Genomic DNA, 25,478 nt, shown 5'->3' with positions numbered 1-25,478 from the left:
TGCTCAGACCAAAGTGAATTATGTATGTAAGCGATGATGCCACATTAAGGAGTCTGCAAGAACACCGATGAAGGCAGTGAGCCTTCAAGCCTTAAATCTGGAGAGTGAAAGAAGTTGAATTGAATACAACCTATCTCGACTTGGCCCTTGCAAAAGCGTCTGCCTTGTGAGATTGTCCTTCACCACAAAATTATCAGTTGTTAGCTTAAACCAGTAGTTATTATCCTTACAAAATCTTTGGATGGATAAAAGATTAGTGGCAGCCTTTGGGCAATGAAGAATATTGGATAATTTCAAATTTGAGTTTGAAGTTGTTTGAAATGTAGAGAAACCAGTGTGTGAGATATACGGACCTGTGCCATTACCTACTGTTACATCATTGTCACCTTGGTAAGGTTACCTAAATTTGAGATTGTTGAGATGGTTATGTGTTTGTTATCTCCATTATGACATACCATGTTTGATCACCATTTGCATGACTCTTTGCAGCCATTGCTGCTAACTGGGCTGGTGGGTGACGGCCTTGATAGGAGAAGTTCATCCCGTGGAAGCAATCCAAGGCTTGATGTCCATGCTTGCCACAAATTTGACACGGAGGTCTATTTTTGGATGAGAACCAGTTGATGACCCTTGTTGATTGGATTGAAAGGATTTTTTTCTACTGATTAGATTGCAAGTTGTTGTATTGCTATAAGAACTGTTGATTGTTCTTGTTTGAGCCATTGTACTTGTTTTCTTGTTGGAGTTGTTCTTAGGTTTTTGAGAGTACAAAGCAAAACCTCCAGCATTTGTATCAGCTGAAGTTTGAATAGGGTTCACCAACATCTCATAGTTTAATAATTTAGTCTGAAATTCATCAAATGTTAGTGGCTTATCCCTAATTGCAAAGGAATATGAAGTAACAAATGGATGATCAAACCAAGGTTTGGCAGATTGCACGAACTCTACACAGGTTTTGGTCCCTTAACGCAAGGACTGAAGCTGTTTCTTCAGATGTGCTACTCGTGATCTCGACTGGGATACAAACCGAGAAGTAAGCAGATTCCACAATTTTTGATAGGGATTGAGTCCATATATAGAAGACAATACATTCTTAGTCAAGGTAGCATTTAAATAGCTCAATAAATACTAGTCTTTTTTTGCCAGATAATTAAATATGGGTTGATGGTTGTGGTCTCCCTTCCTGTCATCTGGGTGAAACTTTAGTGGACAGGGGTCTGTGCCATCTAGGATTCCTATGAGATCATGACTTCGAAAGATTGGAAGGAACTGAGATACCCATAACAGATAATTCGAGCTATCAAGTTTGATTGAAACAAGTGGAGTAAGGTCTAGTGCATTGAATGTTGGAAATAAAATAGAGGATGATGATGAGGCCATTGAAGGATCAATAGTGCTACTAAGCCGTAGCTCTAGTACCATGAAAGATATGATGTCTGTAGAAAATGGCAGCTTAAACTTATTAGCTGTCCATACTTGTATTTATAGAAGTTTCAATGTACAAGTGATATTTATCACTACAGAATGTGATAATTACAAGTAAAAGGAAAAGGAAAAGGAAAAGGAAAAGATAAAGATAACTTTACAATCATGATTACACCTATGTAATATAATATTAATCTATTGGTATGGACTGGAATCTAGTGTTGGCTACAATCTTAGCTTAATTATCATCTCTAATGACCGTGATTTTATCTTTACTGGTTATGCTAACATGTAGAGGGAACAGTACATGTTCTGATCCCAAGAATGGGTCTGGGTACCGTCACGAGCAAGGACAGGGACCAAGCCAGGACATGGATTTAGCGGGGGCAAAAGTATTTTTTTTTTATAAAAAAAATTAACTCCAAATAAGCATTCATTTAGCATTAACAAACCAACAACAAAAACAAATACACAAACTCATTGTTTGTTAAAACATTACAATTCATTAACAAGCACTCATTACAAGCAACAGATAAACACTTTGCGCACAAGCACTCAACAACTAACCAATAAATTTCAAAGCTGCAAATAATCTCAACTTTAATTTTTAAAAAGACACTCAATAGGCAAGCAGTAAGAGACAAGAACAATACAGAAAAAATTTAACACTATCAAATGCAATGCATAGCACATTGGTGATGTGTTACTGTGTTAGTTACAACTATTTAAAAAAATATATTACTTTAACTTTATCAAAGAGAGAACTCTACTTCTCTCTCTCCTATTTTCGGTGAGTGTAGACTGTGTAGAGAGTTCTCTCATCTCTGCCTCTCTTTCTAGATTATAAAATCAAGTTAATCAATCAACAAAAGTTTAGCATTTTTTTTTGCACTAGAGATTCAAACAAGAGAGAGAGATAAGATATTCATATTCCCATAAAGAGAGAGAGAGAGAGAGAGAGAGAGATTAGATATAATACCAAATATGGGGGTAGTGGACTGGTGGTGACGTGGTGCTGATCTATTTCTTGCTTTCGCTATTGCTGTGCTAGGCTGTGCCTGTGCTTGTTGTGCTGCAACCACCAGCCCTCCCATTCCTAGGTCTCACTTAGAAAGTAAGGGGGTTTTTTTTTTCCCCTATGGTTTTTTGGGTGTCATGCATGTTGTCAGATGCGTGTGGGTGTTCCCCTAGGCTAGTTGTTAAAATCAGCTTAGGATTTTTTTTTTTTTTTTTTGGTGTGTGTGTGTCTTGCATGGGTTTGTTTTGGGTGTTGTTTGGGCTTAATTTTTCTATTAGTAAATTTTGTTTTTGGGCTAATATTTTTGAGCTTGTTAAATTAATTTCAGATCTTAGGTCAATAAATTTTTTTATAGCCTTTAAAAAGATGAATAATATTGTTGAGGGGGAAAAGTGCAAATTTATTGAAACAAATTGCTAAAATTAATACATATATACTAGTATTTTTAAAAAAAAATAAATAAAATTGGGGAGGGGGGTCCCACTAACCTGTAGGGAATTTAACCAAAATCCTAACCTGTGAGAAACAAAACAAATGAAGAAAACACACGCCAAAGAAAACAATCACACGCACAAGACAATATTTACGTGGTTCGGCAATTTGCCTATGTCCATGAAATTGCAGGGATTTCACTATTATCAAGGAAAAAAACAGAGTACAAACTTGTGGCTATTATATTTCTCTCTCACCCACAAGACAAGAAAACACTATTCTTTCTTCTTATGCGGCTGCTAGGTTATTAGGAATTATCTCTCATGGCTACCCTTGATCTCAAACCTAATATATATATATATATATATATGTCAAAGTCGGCTATCCTAGGAATTATATTCCTAGTTGAATTCGGTCAACTTGGGCTTGTAGCAATTCAAGCCACACGAGCCCACTTCAACAAATCTCCACCTTGGCTTGAATTGATCAAGCTACACTAGCAAACTCCTCCATCGCCTCCACCTTAGCCCTTAAGGGCTCACAAGCTGCAAGCATCAACCACAATCCTCCATAACACAATCCCTCATCTTTGCAACTCATCCTCCTGTCCTCAAGTTAGAAGACCAATTGAAGCTGCGCACAGCTTCAACTTCTCAATAGTGACAGCCTTAGTCAACATGTCTGCCAGGTTCTTAGATCCACAAATCTTCTCAAGTATTACCAGCTTATCTTCAATAAGATAACGGATAAAGTGGTATTCTGTCTGTATGTGCTTCGACTTTGAATGAAAAGTCGAATTTTTGGCAAGAAAGATTGCACTTTAACTGTCACTGTGTAGAATGCCCATCCCCTGCTTCTTACCCAATTCATCTAAGAAACCATGTAGGCAAATCATCTCCTTTCCAGCTTCAGTTGCTGCAACATACTCAGTTTCTATAGTAGACAAAGTGACAATCTTTTGTAGATTTGAAGCCATGATATAGCAGTACCACCTAGAGTAAAAACAAACCCAGTAGTACTCTTTCTACTATCAATATCACCAGCAAAATCAGCATCTACATAACCCTGCAGTTTCAAACTTGCACTTGTGAAGCAAAAACATGTATCTAATGAACCCTTCAGATATCTCAGAATCCACTTGACTGCCTCCCAATGCTGCTTTCCAAGCCTACTCATGAATCTGCTCATAACTCCCACTGCATGTGTAATGTCTGGCCTTGTACACACCATAGCATACATCAAGCTGCCAATAGCTGAGGCATAGGGCACCTTGCTCATATGGTCCCTTTCTTCCTCTGTCTTCAGTGACTGTTCTTTGCTTAGTTTGAAATAACTACCCAAGGGTGTGCTCACTGGTTTAGCTTCATTCATGTTGAACCTGCTGAGAACTTTCTTCACATACTCTGACTGTGAAAGCTTCAATGTACCATTAGCCTTGTCTCTAATGATTCTCATACGAAGGATTTGCTTTGCAGTTCCCAAATCCTTCATTGCAAACTGTTTGGACAATTGCTTCTTCAGATTATTAATCTCCTCAATGCTAGACCCTGTAATAAGCATATCATCCACATACAATAATAATATGATGTAAGAATTATCAGAAAACTTAATATAGCAACAATCATCAGCTTCACATCTCTTGAACCCAATTCTTTGCATAAAAATGTCAAATTTCTTATACCACTGTCTAGGATCTTGTTTTAGGCCATACAAGCTCTTTCTTAGTTTGCAGACTAGATTCTCTTGTCCCTGAGCAATGAACCCTTCTGGCTGAATCATGTAAAGGTCTTCCTCCAAGTCACCATAAAGGAAAGTTGTCTTCACATCTAACTGCTCAAGATGTAAGTTTTCTGCAGCCACCATTCCCAGTACCAGTCTGATTGTTGACATCTTCATAACTGGAGAAAATATCTCTGTGTAGTTAATGCCTTTCTTCTGCTAGAACCCTTTAACAACTAATCTGGCCTTGTAACGTTTGCTACCATCATGCTGATTCTTTATTTTGTATACCCACTTGTTGTGCAAAGCCTTCTTTCCTACTGGCAATTCAGTCAGTTCCCATGTCTGATTTACCAACAAGGAATCCATCTCATCCTTCATGGCTAACTCCCACTTGCTTGAGTTCTCATCTTGCAAGGCTTCATCATAACACTCCGGCTCACCACCATTAGTCAACAGGAGATAATTTAGAATGAGTGAATAACGCTATAGAGGTCTAATGTTCCTGGAAGATCTGCGGACTTCAGCTATAGGTGTACTCAGATCTACCTGTGAATTTATATTCTCCTTATCTTTTTCACCCCTTTTCTGGACAGTACCTTCAGTCAATTCATCTAAGTTGACAAACTCAGATTTCTTTTGATCTATCTTTGTAACATCTGACACTACAGTTGACCTGTCCTTGTACATAATCTGTTCATTAAATATCACATTTCTACTTCTAATGATTTTCCTGTTTTGTTCATCCTAAAACCTATAGCCAAATTTCTTATCACCATAGCCAATGAAAAAACATATTTTAGACTTTGCATCAAGTTTACTACGAATATCAGAATCAATATGAACATAAGAAATACAACCAAAAACTTTTAAATGTGAAAACTTTACATCTTTACCATTCCAAACCTCTTTAGGAAGTCTGAACTCCATGGGAATTGATGGTCCTCGGTTTATCAGGTAAGCTGCAGTGCTAACAGCGTTAACCCAAAAAGTTTTTGGTAGTCCAGCATGCAACCTCATACTCCTAGCATGCTCATTGAGAGTTCTATTCATGCGCTCAGCCACACTATTCTGCTGTGGTGTCCCAGGAATGGTCTTCTCCATCCTAATTCCTTGTGCAGCACAATACTTACTGAACCTTCCATCTATATACTCTCCTCCATTATCTGACCTCAAACATTTTACTTTCAAACCTGTTTCTATCTCAACCATGGCCTTCCACTTCTTAAAAGTTTCAAATACATCAGATTCATTTTTCAAAAAATAAACCCATACCTTTCTGCTTGAGTCATCAATGAAAGTGATGTAGTACCTTGAATCTCCAAGGGATGTAACTGGAGAAGGCCCCCACAAATCAGTATGTACTAACTCCAATTTCTTAGCCTTGTGTCCTGCCAATTTTCAAGAAGCTCATTTTTTCTACTTTCCTAAGACGCAACTTTCACACATGTCAAAATCAATGGACTTCAATTTTGGTTGTTTTCCTTTTGACAGCAGCATCTTCATCCCTTTCTCACTTATGTGACCAAGTTTGCGGTGCCATAGACTTGTATCGGTACTTGAATCAGCAACTACAATTGTGTCTTTTGGACTTGAGGTCATGTACAGAGTACCGGTTTTCTTTCCACGAGCCAATACCCTAGCTCTCTTTGTAACCTTCTAAGTACCACCAACAAATAGTATTGCATGCCTTTCATCATCAAGTTATCCAACAGAAATCAGATTCCTCCTTAGGTCAGGAATATGTCGAACCTTCTCTAGTAACCAAACAGATCCATTGGGCAAAAATATCCAGACATCTCCCATACCTACAACATCCAAGGCTGAACCATCAGCCAAATACACCTTACCAAAATCACCTGCAACATAATTCTGTATGATTTCTTGGTGTGGAGTGGTATGAAATGAAGCTCCTGAATCCAAAACCCAATCATCAAGTGGACTGTCTACTGCAAGACATAATGCATCCTGTACCTCTTCTGTTACAATATTAGCAGAATCATCTCCATTCTTCTTCTTAGGACTTTTGCATTGATTCCTAAAGTGACCTGTTTTCCCACAGTTCCAGCATCATACTTGTTGGCCTATTCTAGATTTGCTTCTGTTTCAATTAGAATTTTTGGATTTTGATCTGCCTCGGTTTGAATTTCTGTCATTACCTCTACCTTTTGTCTCAAGGTTTAGGGCAGAACCAGATCCTGAGGTTTCACCTGCACCTCTTCTGCGAATCTCCTCAGCCAGAATTAAATCTCGTATGACATTGTACTTCAACTTTTCTTTTTCTGTAGAATTGCTTACTACCATCCTCATTGCCTCCCAACTGTTTGGCAAAGAAGTCAAGACAATCAGAGCACGAATCTCATCATCAAAATCAATTTCTACAGACGATAATTGATTTGTGATAATATTAAATTCATTCAAATGTTGTGCTACTGATGCATTCTCTGCCATCTTTAAATTGAATAATTTCTTCATCAGATGCACCTTGTTGTTTGCGGATGGCTTTTCATACATACCGGACAAAGCCTTCATTAAATCTGCTGTGGTCGTCTCCTTTACAACATTGTGTGCAACAGACCTAGACAGAGTTTACCTTATAACTCCCAATACCTGTCTGTCAAGAAGAGCCCATTCCTCAGCCTTCATAGCCTCAGGTTTTTCCCCTAGAAGCGGTAGATGCAACTTCCTCCCATAAAGGTAATCCTCGATTTGCATCCTCCAAAATCCAAAGTCTGTACAATCAAACTTTTCTATTCCAGACGCCTTTCCTACTTCCTCTGCCATTGCTTCCACTTAAACCTAACCTGGCTCTGATACCAGTTGTAGGGAATTTAACCAAAATCCCAACCTGTGAGAAACAAAACAAATAGAGAAAACACACGCCAAAGAAAACAATCACACGCACAAGACAATATTTACGAGGTTCGGCAATTTGCCTACGTCCACAGAGTTGCAGGAATTTCACTATTATCAGGGAAAAAAATAGAGTACAACTTGCGGCTATTATATTTCTCTCTCATCCACAAGACAAGAAAACACTATTCTTTCTTCTTATGCGGCTGCCAGGTTATTAGGAATTATCTCTCACGGCTACCCTTGATCTCAAACGTAATATATATATTTATATATATGTCAAAGTCGGCTGTACTAGGAATTATATTGCTAGTTGAATTCGGTCAACTTGGGCTTGTAGCAATTCAAGCCACACGAGCCCACTTCAACATAACCCCCCAAGTCCAACTATAACTCCATCCTTGATTGCGAGTGCAGGAAGGGTTACTATGGGAATGCTTACCTTAAAGATGGTTGCAAGGTATTCAATTTATGCAGAAACAATATGAAATAAAATTTTATATTTTCATTTAAAGATCATTGTACCACACAACCATGGATTTTGAATAGAACAAAATTGCATACTCTTTTAGCAACCTAAGCATGTTGCCTCCTAAGGTATTCACGTCTTTCTCTATTTCTTTTTGGGTTTTCAGATGACTACAGTATCACTTAGTAGTTCTAATGGCCAACCCCTGATATAATAATAAATTTTTTTCCTTTTTTAAAGATTTTTGTAAAACCCAAGAGAGAGAAAGGACGTGGGATCCTAATCTTCAGCTATAAGCTCAATCAATAACTTTTTAAATATTATTGACTTAGCTTGAAACTCTTTTAAAATTATTCCTTAATTTTCTCAACCATATCAAGAAATATTTGAACTTCTACATATTGCATTTTTTCCATTAACACATTGCAATTAACCCTTGAAGATTAGAGAATTACATATAAGGTCCTATCACTTAAAATTTTATATATTTGTCCTTCAACCACACTATATTCCCATAGGCCACTAAGACTACATTAATGTCATTGTCATGTTCCTAGCTTATATAACCCTTTATTTCTTGATTTCATAATTTCTATTAGACTCCAAAATATATTTGAAAAACTCTTTAAATACACACACACACACATACACACACACACACACAAGCCTCTGAGCACGTGCTCATGCGTGTGTTTAGAAGCCCTTCTATTTTTTTGGGTAAAGTTTAATGATTTGCATCTAATATAATTTGAAATTACTACATTTTTCAATCACAAAAATAGCTTTGGGTGTGATGAGTGTTATGCATTAATTTTTCATCACACCACTAAATATTGTTGTAATTGAAAAATGTAGTAATCTCAAATTATAATAAACACAAATCATTAACTTTTACCCAAAAAAATAGAAGAGTTGCTCAGAGGCTAGTATTTCTTTAACAAAACATCATAACACCAAATATCACAAATAACTAAACATGAATATATGAAATTAGTCAAATTAATGCTACTAAAATTTGTTAATTGATTAAAATTTTGAAACATTAATATAATTAGAATCAGAATTGGTAAAACATAAGTCAAATTGAATGGTTCTACATTATGGGTGTGCTTAAGCTTTTATTTTTATCGGGTAAATTTTCTAGTTACTTGTTTTTAGTCACATTTGAAACTTATGTTTTTTTTTTCAATGTCATGAGTCATGACCACCATATATAATGATCTCATAAAGTAAACAATATTTGGATAATAAAAATGTATTCTAAAAATTCCATCCATGACTCATATATATGATAGTGTATGACACAGAAGATTATGATTCAACGTCTTTTTTTGAACCTTCGAATTATTTTACAACAACACTTGCAATTAACATATTATGTTTAGAGGCTTTTCTATTTTTTTTGTTAATTATTTATTTATTTTGTGCTAATAAATTTTGTAAGGTTATATGTGATGAATACATGAGAAAAGAGAAAAATTATTTTATGAGAGATTCTCATGAAACCTCTTTCCTACAATATGTGTGTGTTTCTATACTGTCCTTACAGAACCCACCTAAAATGTTTGCCTTTTGATATGTTTGTAGTAATTTTTTCTAGAATTTAAAAACAAAAAACAAAAAAGCTTCATACAATTTATTTGCTACTAAAATTTTGACCTACCTTATTGTGAGAGAACGGGACTTTTTGGTGCCCCCTCTAAAAAAGAGATAGGCATCAGCACCTCTCTTTTAGGGTTCTATGGAGTCGCCACTTATTTTTTATATTACAAAAATATAAGAAAAAAAATTACAATATACAATTTACATATCTGAAATACCTCAAGTTTCATTAATTGAACATATGAATACATCTTGGTAGAATCTCGTTACAAAGCTTTGGTCCTAAATACAATCTATGTAAAAAATACAAAGCTCTGGTCCTAGATACAACTACCAACACAGAAACAAAGCACTATTCTACGAACCAAGATCTATGGTTTAGGGGCTAGGTTACATAATGGGAAGGTGTTAGGCACCCATTCTGCCCGGATAAAATCTAGTTTTCTAGACTTTAATGGTCATTTAAGTACCCAATGATATGCAATGATGAAATGCAACATGTGTTTGAATGATAGATCTAAAATTAAGTGATGGAGTGAGCTTTATGAATCCACTCTCTTTAAAATAAGTGGAAACTTTGAAAAAGAAAGTATTCTAGATCCGTTTTTTTATTAGAACATAGAGACTTGTAGAGAAAAATCCAGATCTATTTCACTTAGAAAGAAAAATAGTAGATTGAAAAGAAAAATCTAGATCTATTTTTATTACCAAAGAAGAACATGAGATTTGAGAGAAAAATCTAGATCAGTTTTTATTATGAAAGAAAAACATGAGATTTAATAGAAAAATCCAGATAAGTTTTTATTGTTGTAGAAAACATGAGATTTAATAGAAAAATCCTGATTCATTTTTATTATTGTAGAAAACATGAGATTTGATAGAAATATCTAGATCAATTTTTATTGTTTAGAAAACATGTTACTTGATAGAAAAATTCAGAGATTCAGAAAGGGAACTTCATAAATTATCTTAGATCTATTATGCACGAATCAATGTGAATATATGAATATATTAAACATGAAAAAAAGACATGAGTAATCATGGGCATACATGTAAACAAACATGTGAATTATAAAAATATAGAAAGAAGAGGACTTACAGACTAACTTGCTTGCATGAATTTATTCTATGAGAAGGGATAGCTTTAGAGATCAGAGAGAATGAATCTCTCTAAGATCTAAAGTAAGATCACTTAACAGAAAAGAATTCCTAAAGCAGAGCTACCAAAAAATTTTTAACTTAAGGGGAATAGAGGTCAGGGGTGCTGAATGTTGGGAGGGCTCCTCTATTTATAGAGGTGTTAGTTGCTTAGAAAATAAGTTGGATTGCTTAAAAATTAAGTCAGATCAAATTAAAAAAAGAAGAAGGAAAAAACGTATGAAGAAAATCCTAAAAAAAAAAAGGAGATTTGGATAAGAGTAAGGTGATTTTTCAGATCTGAACACAGTTTCAGTATTTTGATCATATCTCTTTACTAAAAAGTAGGATTAAGCTAATATCTTGACGGCTGAAGGGAAATTCAATTCTCTACAACTTTCCCAGAAATATCTTAGTCCTAATTTCCAAATTTACTATGCCAAAAGTGTCGTGAATCTGAAAATTGCTACCTAATTAGCACGTTTTTGAAGTATTTTCCAAGTCTAAAACTGTATTTGGACGAATTTTAGAGTCATTTTCATGATAAACCCCATCACAAAAGTGAAAATTAGAATTTTTAAAATAATTAGTTTGAATATAATTATCTCAAAAACATAATTATTTACAGTCTTTAAATATTATCAGCTTAATTGTTTTAATCTCATGCAACAAATCTCACTATAAGAAAAATATTCCACCAATCACATAAATTCATTTAATTGATTCTAATTATTAACCCACCAAAATTAATTTCAATTAGTCACATGTGATCAGTTCCACCATAACGAATGCATACAAATCAAGAAAACTTGATCTTGTGATATCTTTCAATCTAACAGTTTGATTTGAGAACTGAGCATATTGTCATGATTGTTAGAATCTCAAGATCATTTTTATGATATGTGATGAATGATTTAATGCATGAAATTCAATTATGATTTTTGGGTACTTAGGTTAAATTATGGGTGCAAAATTGAGTGTCTACACTTATATTTTTCTTTTTCACTATCTCCCTTCTAAAATTTTTGGATAATCAAATTTAATGGTGACTAAAATATACTCTGAATTATCTATATCACTCCTAGCTAACTTGCACTATCAAATGACAAAAAAAAAAAAAATATATATATATATATATATATATATAATGATATAAAACAAAATGGTATATAATCAATGGTATATACCATTCAGTTAGTAAACGAAATGATTTCAAAAATTTGTTTGTGGCCTCTACTAAGTCCACAATCAAATGGTAATTTCTCAATAAGACCTATTGTTAAGTTATGATTATAACATTAGTGTTGACTTATTCCATAACAAAAAGTGTTGTAATTGCCTAAATTGATTTCCTTGTATTTTTTGGGATTTATTTGTAATGGGTTTAGTATTAAGTGGTGAAGATTTGATCTAGACAACTGAAGGTCACATGAGAAGCACACGCAAGAAAGTGAATAGTCAGGCTAGGTGTCCAGCTCAGTACAACCTGTCCAGGAGGTTAAGTCATGACTTGGATTCGTGACTTGCACCGGTCGCAAGTGACCTATGAAGTTCCCTTGTTTTACTGAAAATTGTGACTTTTCGTATTCTCTTCACTCATACTATATATACTCTCATTACCCACAGAAATCTAAAAGGGAGTCTACTGAAAGAAAAACCCTAAGAAAGGTTTCTACAACACACCCACCTTGTTAGAGAGTGAGCTACACATTCTTAGAGAGAAATCTTTGTAATCTCTTCTCCTTCCCTCTCCCATTGTTATACCCATTGAGAGGAGATATGTACCCAAATACTACCCACACCTATTCAAAGTGTTGAGAGTGTTTTTGGAACTTGGGAAGCATTGGAAGATGCCAAGGATGACGGATGCAATATGGAGCTTATTGCAGGATCTGGAAAGCTAGAGAAGACATGGTTAGGCTTAACCTTGTTGGAGCAAGAAGCTTGGAGGGCTTAGGTGCATCAGGTACATTAGGTTTGGAGGGTCTATTGCTATTTATGTATCCCAACTAATTCTCTAGTAGATCATTTTACCGCTTGGAGAGTGGCGGAGAGGTTTTTCGCCGAGTTCATTAATTTCCTCTTCGATAACACATCTCGGTGTTATCCTTGTTTTTGCTTCTTCTCTTCCCTACTCAATTCCTTTTAATGGTTGTTGTGTTTGTGATTAATTATGGTTTAAAGTTTTTTTCCAATTTGGGTATTGCTTATATTTATCATTCCACACATCAATTATTTGAATATAAGCTTGGTTTGAACATTCATTAGTGTTTCACACATTAAGTGAACTTTCACCAATAAATGGTGAAAAAAAAGTAAGTTACCTACACTACATAATATTTACAGAAAAAAAAATTATATATATATATATATATATATCTCTCTCTCTCTCTCTCTTGGATCCAAAGCTACGGTAGAATTCTATAAAAAAAATAATAATAAAAAAAGAAAAAAAGGTAGGGCATCCAGTTGTTCTCCCACCCTGCTAATATCCTTCTGTTCTTTGCACATGTACATAACTTCTAAAAGAAAATGGTAAAGACCAATAGGCTCCACACAAAGCACAAAATGTGTTATAAAGTATAGGCCAAAGATGCAAATGTTTAATTCAAAAACTAAACCAAATAAATTGTGCAAGCAAAGGAATGATCGAGTGGCACAACTATCCATTGAGTTCCATTGGTTTTCTTACAAAATCAAAGAATTAATGAGATTTTGAGGAGTTATCTTTAATGAGTCACTGTTGGAGTATCACCCTATATGAGGAATGCTCTGTATATTGGGTTCCACGGTTTGCTAATAGCACCACACATTGTCTTGCTTGGCTTGTAATTGAGATTAAAAAAATTCTGAAATAAATTTATTACAAATAAATAAAAAAGTGAGCCTACTCACCTTAGATTCTATATGACAATGCTTGCAAACAGGGGCATTAAAAAATTGGACAAAAATGAATGAACTCAAAAGAAGAAAAACTATAGCCGTTGAGAGCAAAACCTCAGTTTATGCATTCCAATAGGGGTATTTTTATAAAAAGAACGTAGGGAGAGGGTGTAATGACTTGGTGATTATCTTTATTTTTTCGTGCTGTTGCTGTTGGTTTTTTTTTTTTTTTATTTTATTTATGGCAGTTATCAATTTTTGTTTAATCCTAAAATGTAGTTTTTTAATCCTAAAATTTAGCTACTTACTACACATCCATAACAAAAATAAAAAAGAGGTTAAATTTAAAATTTAGCAACTACCTCTATTTTCTTTTTCTTTTTTCTTTTTTTACGGTAAAAGCTCACCCTTTTTTTTTGGTTAAATTTTTTTTTTCCTGGTAAAGGAAAGGCTCCAGGATCCAAGTTGTTTTATTTTTTGGTATTTTTTTTTAATTATTATTTTTTGTTAGGCTTCAGGATCCACTTTTTTTTTTTTTTTTTTTTTAAATTATGGCATTTATGATATTTTGTTTCATCCTAAAACATAGTTTTTAATCCTAAAAGTTAGCCACTTACTATGAATCTATAAAAAAAAAAGTTAAAAAGAACTTAAATTTAAAATTTAGCAACTACCTTTAAAACCAAGAAAAGTTACTTAACATTTTTTATGGAGTAGTAAATTAATAATTATGAAAAACACTGTAAATTGAATCTCACATAGAGCTATACAAATGATAAATATAGTTTCTGTTACAAAAGAAATTTTTTTACAACAAATTCTTAGATAACAACCACTTCATGTGAGGTTTGAATCATACAATAATTCTTGTAAAGTCTCTTATCTGAACTTATCTAATATTCCATTTCAATTCCTCCTCAATGCAATCCAATAAAACTGTTCATACATCAACCTAAGAGAGATAAAAGAGTTAGGGTTAAATATAAGATTATCATTATTATGAATAAACCAAGAATTTAAAATTTTTTTTGAAAAGAGGAAAATTTAAAATGGAAACACTTTGAATGACTCTTTTTGTTTCCGGTTTTTAAATGACTCTTTTTTTAGGTTATCATTATTTTAAAAAAAATGTAAGACATACTTAAATTAGAAAACCAAGTAGTGTAAATTCCTTTAAAAAAAAAAAAAAAAAAAAAAAACCCAAAAAAGAGTTTGTGTTTGATTCTAGACCAAAACAAAGAGAAAGATCCATTATCCATAAGGAGCGTGAATTCCTATATAAATAAAAAACCGGAAAGATTTGTGTTTGAATGAAAAGTTTGTCTTAAAAAAAATTTCAACATTAATCATTTAAAAAATAAACAACCAATTCATTATTATTTTTTTTTAAAAAGGAGAAATTTTTTGGAAACACGCCAAAACAAATAAAGAAGGGGCCTTACCAATATCCTTTTTCATGCAGCCAGTTCAAGCACAAAGCCTATTCTTTGTTTGAAATTTCTAAGTCAGCCACAGTTAATAAGCAACCGTCAAACACTCTTGAATCCCCAATCACATTCACCCATGGGTAAGTAATTGTCAAACTATGAATACTTGGCAGCCATTGCAGTTAAGAACTCAAAGAAAGTCAATAATAAAAAAATTAAAGGGGGGGGGGGGGAAGAGGAATTTAAAAAGGATAGAACCTGAAAAGCCGTTAGAGCCTCTGACAATGTCTATTTAAATTTTTGAGAAACCAAATCTTTTTTTTTTTATAAAATTTAGAAACCAAATCTGAAAGTAGAATAAGAAGAATAAAGAAGAGATTTTTTTTTTTGATACAATGAAAAACAAAATTGAATTTATTAATTGAAAAAGTGGGAAACTTGGTTGGCATGAAGCAGTTTTTTAGGAGTAAATCATGGGAAGTGAAAATTAAATGTAATTGGTTGTAAAAAAAATTAATATATTAAAAGCATTTTTTTTTGGAGTAAAACATAGGAAATGAAATTTAAATATAATTAGTTGTAAAAGCGAAAAAAATGAATTTGGTAATTGAAAAAGTGGAAAACATTGCTGGCATATTAAAACCAACTTTTTAAGAGTAAAACACGGAAAGTGAAATTCAACTAGCTATTTTTTTTTTTTTAACATATTTATCTTGTTAGTTGAAAAACTTGTAAGTGAATAGATTGAGGGTATTTTGGCCATTAAAATTGAGGATCACAAATAGGAGAAGCCTCTTAAATAGTGTGTGTGTGTGTGTGTAGGGATGACAATTTTTGCCCGACCGGTGGGTACCCGGCCCGACCCGACCCTAATGGGTCAGATTTTACCCGGTCCGATTAGGAATAGGGTTGGGTATGGATTTTTAAAAAAAAACCTGAAGCGGGTCTGGGTCGGGTTCGGGTTTTATAAAAAAAAAAAAATCTGAGACCCGACCCGGATAAAAACCCGGTACCTTGAAAGTACAAAAATACCCCCTATATATATATATATATATATACCCCCATAATCTAACCCTAATCTCTCAATTCTTTAGTAGCAACTCAGAACTCATGCCTCCCTCCCTCAGTCCTCACCCTCACTCCGACACTCCCTTTCCCTCAGCTTAGTCCCTCATTTCAGTTCACGCAGTCAGCCAGTCACATTTCATCTTTCTAGGTTTCTGGTTTTTTTTTTTTCTTCTTTCACTGGGTTTAGGACCTTCAGCTTTCTAGGTTTTGACGCTGTAGCTCGCGCGTCTCTCGTCCTTCATTTCTTCGCCGTAGCTCTCGAGGAGCTCTTTGATGGGCATGTGGGCTTCGCCGACTTCTTTGTCGCCAGCGAGTTTCTTCTCCGCCTTGATCTTCACAACGAGCGTGAGGCGGTTCTGCTCTATTGCGCTGACGTCTACGGTGAATTTCATGGGGAAATTCCACTTGGGGTTCGGGCCGCAGTCCTTGTTGATGTGCGTCCTCTGCTGATTGGCGTTGTTGTTGAAGTAGTCGCCGTGGATCAAAAAGACGGCGTACAGGTCCATCTTGGAGAAAAGATTGAAGTCCTTCAAGTCCTTGGCCAAATTCAGTGTGATATCCAAAGGCCTGCACTCCATTCTTGAAGTTTTCTCGGATCAAAGAAGAACAAATAAAATTTGGATATGAAAAAATTATAAGAGGAGGTGTTTTTTTGTTGTGACGAAAGAGAATCAAGAAATTGTTGTTGTTGTTGGTGGTATGTGAATTTGGGCTTCAATTCTTTTTTTCTTTTTTCTTTTTTGGTTGGGTTGGGCATTTGGGCCACATTATCTAGGCTTGTATTAGAATATGCAGGTTGAATGTGGCAAAAATAAATTTGGCTTCAAATTTTTTTTTTTTTTGGTTGGGCCATGAATTGGGCTCAATCCCTTGACGAGGCCCGCGGGCTCTGGCGGAAGCATGTCCGAGCCCCGAAAAAAAACCCTCTTAGTAAATGGGCCGGGTCCTGGCCACGGGTCTTAACCCGCGGGTCGGGTCCGGATATGAAAAAACCCAGCCCGAAACCGACTCGTTGTCATTCCTATGTGTGTGTGTATATACATGCACACACACAATATTATATATATGAAAAACACTTTCGAAAAAAGTCACCAGTAAGTTTAGTTTTGAGTCCAACTTCAATATGAAAATCAACTGAATATACTATATTCTTTAGAGGCTAGTAGATTCATTGTTGAGTATTTATATATTTTACTCATTACACACATAACCCAACATGTCTATATATAGCCTTTAAAAAGAGTATCACCAATTGACATTGTCAAAGTTATGAGCATAATAAATAAGTATACACAAACCTCTCATGTTTGAGGACAATTGGAAAATTGTGAAAGAACAACCTTTTTAGTAACATTAATGATCACTCCATAAGGTGTTCTTGATTTGATCCAGTTCAGTGCATGTACTTATTACATTACACCCACTTGTTTGCATAAAGTCACTACCTCAATGATGGAGTAAGTCATCCAATCATATAGTAGCACAACAAGTGTAGACTCAAGTACTGAAACAAGGTTTTAAAATCCAAATTGAACGCGATAACTGGAAACCATCTATTGTTTCGGTTTTTTTAAACTACCAAAACTGGAAATTTTAATTTTTTTTAGTTAATATCCATAGCTTAGAACAATTTTATAAACTATGAAAAATTAGTACTCCCTGTTTTTGGTTCCTTAACCATCAACATAATATTTCTACAAAGGTGACATCACGTGCTACATTTAAACAATGAAATATAGCCATAATAATTATGAATGTGAAAGTGTAATTTATTATCAAATAAAAATGTATAATATTGTTTTGAGCAAGGTTTTCAGACCCGGACCTTTCATTGAATCGTAAAAAAGAGAGGTTTAAGGTTTTGGAGGTTGAACCGAGGTCGAACCAGGGTCGAACCGTGATGATGTCATAATTAATTTAATAATTATTTAATAAATAATTAAATATTTTAAATTAGAAATAATATAAAATTTGACTAAAATAAGAAAATATATAGGTACCAAAAACGTAATTTTATAAAAATATATTTTTTTGATAAGATATAAAAATAAATTTCATATATATATATATATATATATTTATGAAACCTACGTCTAAATTAATCCCATGCCTTAGGCACAAATTAAATCAAGCCTATTTGAACTGTCAACTTTTCAATGAAATTTAAAGTGAAAAACAAAAGAGATAAAGGACTTAAAAAGGAGAAGCTAGAAGTGTACTCATTAAATAATAGCCTTAATACGAAACAGAGCCCAAGCATAAAGTAGTTGGTCAGTGAGTAGATGACAGCCAAGTATTATTACTTCACCATCTCCATCGTTCTCAGTCCAGAAGCAGAAACCATTTTTTTTTTGCTGAAAGTCCAGACACAGAAACTGAAACGGCAAAATGGCAAAAAAACGCAGAAAAATTAGAATGAAAGCGTGAGTGAGACAGAAAAGAAGAAGAGAGGCGATGCGATCTAAAGGTCTAACAGCATCACATGGCGGTTTGAAGCATCAACAATGGTGGTAAGTTCCAATTAATTGAGGGCTCATAATTCTAACAATATCTACAACGAATTTTCAATTGACAATATATAGAAAATTATTGAAACACCTCTGTAACAAATTTCTTACATTTATATGATGTGGAAATACATTTCATTTTTTGCTCTGTTTATTTTGCCGTAGAATCTTTCTAGTGAAAAATTTTCAGCATTTTATCGTGTTTGTTTCATTGTAAAATTTGACCAAACTTAAAAATGTTTTTCGTTGGCCATGAAATTTTTCTGTAAAAATTTTGTAAAATGTTTTGCTAAAACAATTTGATAAAACGTTTTACAAAAAACACACAATACCTCTCTACTCACCCATTTGATTGTTGGGAGGCATTAGTTTTAATGGTTTGTATTTGAAAAATTTTACATCACATCAAACAACTGAAAATATTTTAAGTGAAAACTTGCTTTAAGTGAACATTTTACAGCGAACCAAATAAAACTGTTCGTTTGATCGTTTCATTAGTTTGTCATTGCTTTTGATTATAGTACTTCGAAGTTACTTAAAATTGGTTTTCATGCAAATGCAAACATTAACTAATGTGATTTTATTTATTTTTTTTTTTTTGAGAAAAGAGCTAATGTGATGTTAATTAAAGAGCTCAATAATTGCACAAGCATTCAATATTGTGTTAATGAACCTGGAGATTATTGTTGTTTTTGCATTAAGCGGTCCCATCTGGACAAGGGGCATGTGTCCCCACTCGTAAATCATCGCAAGTAGTTAATGTCGTAATTGGTTAGTATATTTCCGGTATTGCACGCTCGGATCCTTTGCGAGGTATCATCAATTTGGATCAAATGCTGAACATGATTAATGTTTTAAACTCATGACCTGATTGGATGGAGGGTAAAGGGGGCAAGTAGAGCCCTAGCCATTAGTACCATTACCATCTGTTAAAAAAAAAAATTACTGTTTTTATCTGTTAAAAAAATTACTGTTTTTATCTGAGATTGAAGTTTAAATCTATGATTATATTTAGAATGACTTTCTACCATTGACAAGAGAATAGGCATTTTTTCTCCCTTTTGATTATTATTTTTAAGTTGACATTGTTAAAATTTTTTCTTTAGAATTCATTTGGTTGGAGAGGTGAAAAAGTAAGAAGATAGAAAATGAGTAAGGGATGGAAAAGTGGAAAGATATAAAAAATTTAGTTTTCTTTCATATGTGTTTAGTTGAGAGAGTAGAAAAATAAAATGATAGAAAATAGAATTGGTATAAACTTACCATTATGTCCCAATTAGGTAAAATAAAAATTAATACATTATAGTTTTATTAAAAATTATGTATGAATGATTACTTCATTTTTTCTTTTTTTTCTTTAGTTCAACATCTCAAAAAATGTTCTCCAAAATAAAAAATTCAAAACTGTTAGGAAAAGAAAGGATAAGCGCAAAAGAAAAGAATAAATTTTTTTATCCAAAAAAAAAAAAAAAAAAACCCGGAAGAAAGGATATGCACAAAAGGGAAGAAAAAAAATTCTGAAGATATGATGACAAAAAAAGGAGAGACAAAACTGAAAGTTCAAAAACGTGTACAAAATACCTTTGAACGTTTAGACCCCCAAATAACAACTTAATCAATTCAAGCAATATGTCAAACAACTAGTGTGCGGAAACTTAACATATGCTATCATACGAAATTGATTAAATACTATCTAAGCCATAGCAGATTAAAATCCACAGCAGATAAATAAAAAGGCAAAGATAGAGAGGAAGGAAGATGCAAACACAAAGACAACACGTGATGTGTTATCGAAGAGGAAACCGAAGCCCTCGGCGAAAAACCTCTCCGCCGCCCTCCAAGCGGTAATCAATCCACTAGAAAATATAGTTGGGATACAAGGACAGCAATAGACCCTCCAAGCCTAATCTACCCAGTGCACCTAGCCTCCAAGCTTCTTGCTCCAACGAGGTTGCGCGAACCTTTTTCTTTTCTAGCTTCCCGGATTCCGCTACTAGACCGTAACATCAACCAATGAAGATTGGCTCCTTCCTAACTGCTTCCCAGAAATCCAAACAGCAGTCTCACAAAGATGATAATGGTGAGAACCTGGTTTGGTATAATGCCTCTCAAGGGTTTGACAATGGAGAGGAGAGAGTTGAGGAATTTGAAGAGATTCTAAGGTAGAGATTGTGGGTGAACAATCTGGTTTTTCTTTAGGGTTTCTCTCTCAAAATTCTCTCTGGAGGCTCTCTTTCAATCGTGGGTAATAGGGGTATTTATACTGGAGTGGAGAGGAATGTGAAACGTCAGGTTTTACAAAACAGGGGTGGCTCGCGGCTTGACCTCGCGGCTTGACTAAGTCGCGAGATCCAGTCGCGAGATAACCGTATGGCCAGTTGTCCTGTTTTGTCCTGTAGTGCTCCAGCTAGCAGACTGTTCATCTTCCAGCATGCTTGGCACGTGTGTAGCTTCTGGCGGCTTGCAGCCGCGAGTCACCCGCGAGTCCCAGCCGCGAGTCTCTGTTTTCTTGCACACTCTTGAGCAAATTTCACTCTATCTCACTCACTATCCTTACATCAAACCCACCTAAATACAGGGTTACTAAATGCTGAATTACAAGCAAATTTGGCACGGAATAAAGCCAATTAGATGGTTGAATAAATTCAACCTTACAATCTCCCCCTTTGGCTATTCCGTGACAAAACCCTAAAACATACTCTAGACTTAACATGTGAGTTGGGAACAGTTGAACAAAACTCACTCACACCTAACTCTAGAAGCTGTGAAGCACTTGAATCATATGAACATAATACTCCTGAAACACAACAATACACCATGATCATTGTAAGCAAAAAATTATAAAATGCATATGAAACAGGCAATATGTGATCAAGCAAAGATGGAGTTATGAAACAAACCATGGCTTGATCAACCAAGTGAACACCACAAGGTAGTGATCACAGTGCTCATTCACACTTGGAATGAACACAAGGACATACATGTTAACAAGCACAAGGCAAGACACTTGTATGCTCAACACTCAACCAATGCATATCACACAAGGCATATGCATCTAGGAACAATCCTACAAGGGCACAAGAGTGATAGTACATAAACCAAAATGCATACCATTTAGATTAAAGTACTGATTTCAACATAGCATAAAGGCTGCAATAAGCAAGGTACAAACCATAAAGCCTACAAACTATGCAAAAGACATAAACCCTAAAAGCTTACACAAGCACATGGGTACAAAACTAAACAACCTGAATAACATCATCAAAATATATTAAACTTTAAACCAAAAGTATAAGTTAAGAGTTAGAAGCAATACACCAAAAACATAGTGTATCAAACCCATAAAACCACTAAGAGTATGTTTTCAAAACATAAATATATATAAACAAAGTCTTAGAGTTTTTGACATGACTCCCCCTCAACACTTTACTCCCCCTTAAGGGCTGCTCCCCCTTAAGAGCTGCCATATCTGCTTCTCAATCGATCATCAATGTCATTATCAACAGAAACATCTCCCCCTTTTTGACAGGAATGGCCAAAGGGTCAGTGTTCAGGCTGAGTGGTGAAGCTGTCAAGTTTTGCAGACAAAACATCAATCTGATCCTGCATAGCTTTCATCCTCTCAGAGTGCTCTGTCTGGACTTCTCTGATCCCATCAAGTCTTTCCAGAATGATTTGGAAAGCATCTGGAGGTGTATCTGAAGAAGTTGATGCTCTGGGTCTTTTGCCACTCCTCATGGGTGTTGAGGTTGATGCATGCCCTGCTGCCTCTGCTTCAGTCTCCATTGGGACACCTTCTCCTTCATCACCTTCATCTTCTTCTCCTGGAAGTCTAACACTTATCCTTTTGCAGGTAAGCCTGTTAATTGCAGAAGGTGTGGACATGGGACTGATGTCTTGTGGGATAAGAACACCCTTCCTTCTAAAAATCCTCATTAGCAAACTGGGAAAGATCAGTTTTGGCCTAGAGGTTGTTCTTGTCTCATCCACAATGGTGTCATATATGTGGGAACTGATGTCTATGAAGTTCTTTTCTTTGAGATCCATCAGAAAGACTGCTCTAGCACAATTGATGGCAGTCAACTTCTTAATGGGATAGAGGTTAAACATCATGATGATTGTTAGACATCTCATGTCCACTGGAAAGGCAGTGGTATTCAAACATTTTCCTTCTCTCTGTCCACCTATCCTATGTTGGACTGTTTCAATGGAGACACTCCTATCCTTGTAGTTGATAAATTCCTCATCATCTAATCCTTCAAGCCCTAATGCATCATCTATGACATGAGCATCCAAAATGAATTCTTTACCTCTAACCCAGCAGCTTAACTCATTTTCCTTTATCACAGCATTTGAGTAAAATTCCCTAATCAGGGGTTCACACACTACAGGGAAATCACTCAGAAGTTTATCCCATCCTCTTCCTTCAAAACAACTTGGGATAAATGTTTGTCTCAAATCCTCCAAATCAACAAATCTTTCTTGAATAATTCCTGCACTCAAGAAGTTATCCCTGTATCTTTCAAAATGATGAACTGATCTAAATAACTTAGAGTCCATTTTCAACCTTTTGTCAGCCTTCTTCGCAGGAGTTTTCTTCTTAGGAGGTGAGGGAGCCATCTGTGATCAAGCAGAAGAGGCCACAACAGTACAGAGCAATATATGTGTAAAACAAGTCAGTCCCATGTAATTATCAAAGAGATATCATCCATACAAATGAACTTGAAGCATTTAAACACAAGCTACTTAGATCAATCACATGGAAAAGCAAGCCTAAGATAGGAAATACACATAAAAGCATCAGATATAGAAACTAACTTAAAGGCAGTTATAAGTCAATGAGACAAAAACTAGAAAATGATATGACACATAAACAGCATTTTGCAGCACACATATGCGCCCAAAAGATTAACACAAAAGAGCAGGCATATTTAGCACATTAAACTCACAGCCCAAAAACAATGGAACAATTTGAAAACAACTCAACAGCTCAAAGATCAGTTAAAAACAAGGAATCACATAGCTAAGCACAGAATGAAGAGTAATAGTGAAACAACTAGGAACAAATCATATTCTAGCAGCAGCATACGCACTTTAAGCATGAACAAGGAGCAAAATCCGAAACCCAAACCCATTTCTAAAACACAAGTATATGGGAAAGATCAAGGGGAAAAGCATAAAATCAAGTAGAAAAGAGTGCAGAACTGAAAACCCATACCTATGACTTGAAGATTTTGAGCTACAAGTATGCAACAATGGAGATTGGAAATGGGAGCACGGAGTGTTTGGGAGGAAGAAGATGAACAGTCACAAATGTTCGAGGGAAAAACTGAAACAAGTTTTAAAACTGCTCCTATTTCTGCCAAACACGCGAATTTCGAGACTGGATTAAGTCGCCAAACAGTCGCCAGCTCAAGCCGCCAAAGCACTTAAGAACAAAATTTTGAAAATTTTTCTAAGTGTTTTTCGCGACTGGAAGGTCTACCCGCGAATAAGTCGCGAGCTGAGCCGCGAAAATCTCTGAGTGAACCTCGCGACTGGACCTTCCACTCGCGAACAAGTCGCCAAAAATGACCAGCGAAGGTGCGACTGAGGCTCGCGACTTGACATACCCGCGACTGAGCCGCCAAAACAGGGCAAAACTGGATTTTTGAAATTTTCAAATTTTTCAAACAAAATACTTTCCAAAAACACCTAAAATACTCAAAAATCTTTTTGTGCTTGAATTAACAAAGATTGAGCATGTGAAAACACATTTCATCAAGTACAATCACACAAATGAATATGGCATTTATTGAACATAAACTTGTGTGTTGTGTGTGGATATCAACAATGAGATAGTCCTTCGTCTAATGTGAAGCTTCAATGATCAATTCAACCAAGGCATACACAATTAGCACTAGATCATGTGACCCATCTCAATTATAGAAATATGTATATATGACCTCCCACAAAAACTTGATAACATGATTTGGAGCTTTACATTTGACTCCACTTTCAATCATAACAATTGATCTTTTTGATCTTATGAGTCAATCACCTCTCATTGTGAGAGTGATATATGATATTTCACTTTAAGAAATAAGCATTTGGCTTTTTGAATAAACATTCACTTCAATATAAGGTCGCTTACCCTTTTTCCTAGTCAAATACTAGAATGTGCGACAGGCTTTTGCAGCTCAATATCTCTTTTCATTTGGAGATTTACATTTGGTGAGCTCTTTTAAAACAAAACAAAAATAAAGAGTGGGAAGATATATAGACACAAGTCTATGCAAGTCTCAAGATCAACAAAACCATTCACTAATCATTCATGACAAGTTTGAAGATCTATTTACAACAATCACAAAGATTTCAAGATTTTTCCCACAGTGATATAAGTGCATGAAAACAAGCAATGCTCGAAAATGCACAAAGCCATTAGCACAAAGGTACAAGGCAAAACAAGTTTTGAGACAAAAACTCAACAAAGTCAATCAAGCTTTTCGATTTTCTAATTTTTATGTGGTTTTTGGATTTTTGACACAATAAACAAAAAGATTGATACGACAAAATTAAATATATTCACAAATAGACAAGCAAACAATCAAACAGCAAAAATAGCAAGCAAAACAAACAAACATAGTCACAAAGCATAGGAAGTATTAATGCATGGACATGTTGTAATGCTTATGCATGAGTACCCTTAATCACCCTTACGTCACTTGCGTTTGGGGTGATTTCCTTATAGGATTGGGTACGGGAGTTAGGGCTTTCAAACCTTCGTGAGAAGCTTTCCAAGCAGTTGGTGAATGCACCAATCATCTTCATCACGTTCATCATTCCGGGATCACCATTCTGATCTCTAGATTGATCTCCAGCCTAAATTCTTCTATCATTTCTAGGTCCTCCTGACCTTCGAGGAGTTGCACTATTCTTTGCTCTCAGCTTTTGGCAAT

The 25,478-nt window shown here is 35.0% G+C and overlaps 1 protein-coding gene across 1 annotated transcript; it reads right to left on the bottom strand.

Moving 5' to 3' along the window:
- Positions 1–16,233: 16,233 nt before the first annotated feature.
- LOC115990118 (protein SRC2 homolog) lies at positions 16,234–16,611 on the bottom strand. The gene has a single exon (XM_031113978.1). The coding sequence runs from the start codon at positions 16,609–16,611 to the stop codon at positions 16,234–16,236; it is 378 nt and encodes a 125-aa protein (XP_030969838.1).
- Between the last annotated feature and the right edge of the window lie 8,867 nt (positions 16,612–25,478).

The sequence above is a fragment of the Quercus lobata genome, chromosome 5 (assembly GCF_001633185.2).
Source record: "Quercus lobata isolate SW786 chromosome 5, ValleyOak3.0 Primary Assembly, whole genome shotgun sequence".
In the NCBI taxonomy this organism is placed as follows: Eukaryota; Viridiplantae; Streptophyta; class Magnoliopsida; order Fagales; family Fagaceae; genus Quercus; species Quercus lobata.
This window is presented reverse-complemented; position numbering and strand designations above follow the sequence as displayed.